The 1,303-nt window shown below is 63.3% G+C and overlaps 1 protein-coding gene across 1 annotated transcript in view; it reads right to left on the bottom strand.

The window, feature by feature from the left end:
- LOC104166968 (diacylglycerol kinase delta-like) overlaps positions 1-1,303 on the bottom strand; it is a 10,463-nt gene that overhangs the window by 1,664 nt on the left and 7,496 nt on the right. The window contains 6 exon segments of the mRNA XM_009707084.1: positions 88-205; positions 349-515; positions 620-663; positions 666-747; positions 898-1,011; positions 1,194-1,301. Coding sequence (XP_009705386.1) covers positions 88-205; positions 349-515; positions 620-663; positions 666-747; positions 898-1,011; positions 1,194-1,301 — 633 coding nt within the window.

Here is a 1,303-nt window from a genome sequence, read left to right as displayed (position 1 = left end):
GGGGGGCATGGAGGGGTGACCCCCTTGAGCAGCAGAGCCCTGGGGTGGCCAGATGAAGCTTGCCTTGCACCGCCAGGCCTAGCTCACCTCTGAGGTGCCAGTGGCTTTGTTGGAGAGGGCTTCGCTCAGCGCCAGGGAGCTGCTGTTGACAGCGTGTGCCAGCTCCTGCTCCACAGCTTTGTGAGCCTTGGCTGCCTCATGGATCCTGCGGGCAAGAGGGGCTGGAGGTGCCAGCGCTACCCGAGGCTGGATGGGCAGCACGGGGCTAGGAGAACCCTGTAGCTCTGGGTGGTCACAGCGAAGTTCCCCCACCCCATGCCCATCACATTCCCCATCCCACAGCCTGACCTGGCGATGAGGGTCTCAGCAACTCGCGAGACCTGCTGCAAGAGGCTGCTCTCCTCCTCGGTCAGGTACTCCATGGACTGCTGGGAGCTGAGCCGTGGCCGGGCAGCCGCTCGGTAGCTCTCCCCCTTCTGCTTGTCCTCCCAGGACTTGAGGGTGCTTTCAAATGCCTGCAGGGGATGGACATGCCCCCCCCGCCCCGCCTCGCCTCAGCCTCTCACACCCCATGGCCCAGCACAGCCCTGCTGCACAGGCTGTGCAACCCTGAGCTCACCCGGTCCCTCGTCAGCATCTGGGCTCGGTTCTTGTGCTGGATCTGCCAGGTGGCTGGATCCAGGCTTCTCCATCCACCTGCACGGGGACGCCCTCGTCCCCCCGGATGGTGATCTTCACCACGCGGCACTGTGGGGCAGACAGCCTGCGGTCAGCTGAAAAGCCTCCTAGTGCCATGCCAGTGCTAGCCAGGAGCTCAGCTGAGCTGCATCGCCCCAGGCTCCGCTGGTCTGGTGCCCCAAAAGATTTCCAGCATTACGCAGGGTCCCTTGCCCCTACCTGCGCAATGCGATGGTGCTGGAGGTTGATGACCCGTGACACGGCCATCTGGATGCTGCCAAAGACGGCCACCACCTCCAGCTTCTTGTCATCAAAAGATGGAGCCCCAAAGTTCTGCAGGGGACCAGTACAGGTGAGACTCCCCAAAGCACACTCGTCTTGGGACCCAGCTTTTTCCCCCATGTGTGCCCAAGGCAGGGACACACCAGACACCTGCCTGAGGGCTCTCAGGTTCCTTGGGACCATGAGAAGAATGTCATGCCCCCCCCCCCTAACCCCACGGTGCTGGCACTCACATTGTCCTCCTTGGTGCCTCCCCAGAAGTTGATGCCCCCGGCATAGCTGGGGATGTTGAGGACAGCGATGCCCTGCAGGCTGGGCAGCGAGATGGGCACCCCGTCGCACT

Source organism: Cariama cristata, unplaced genomic scaffold (genome assembly GCF_000690535.1).
Source record: "Cariama cristata isolate BGI_N322 unplaced genomic scaffold, ASM69053v1 scaffold23530, whole genome shotgun sequence".
NCBI classification, from domain to species: Eukaryota; Metazoa; Chordata; class Aves; order Cariamiformes; family Cariamidae; genus Cariama; species Cariama cristata.
The sequence above is the reverse complement of the archived record's forward strand: the minus strand, read 5'-3'. Positions and strand labels throughout refer to the sequence as shown.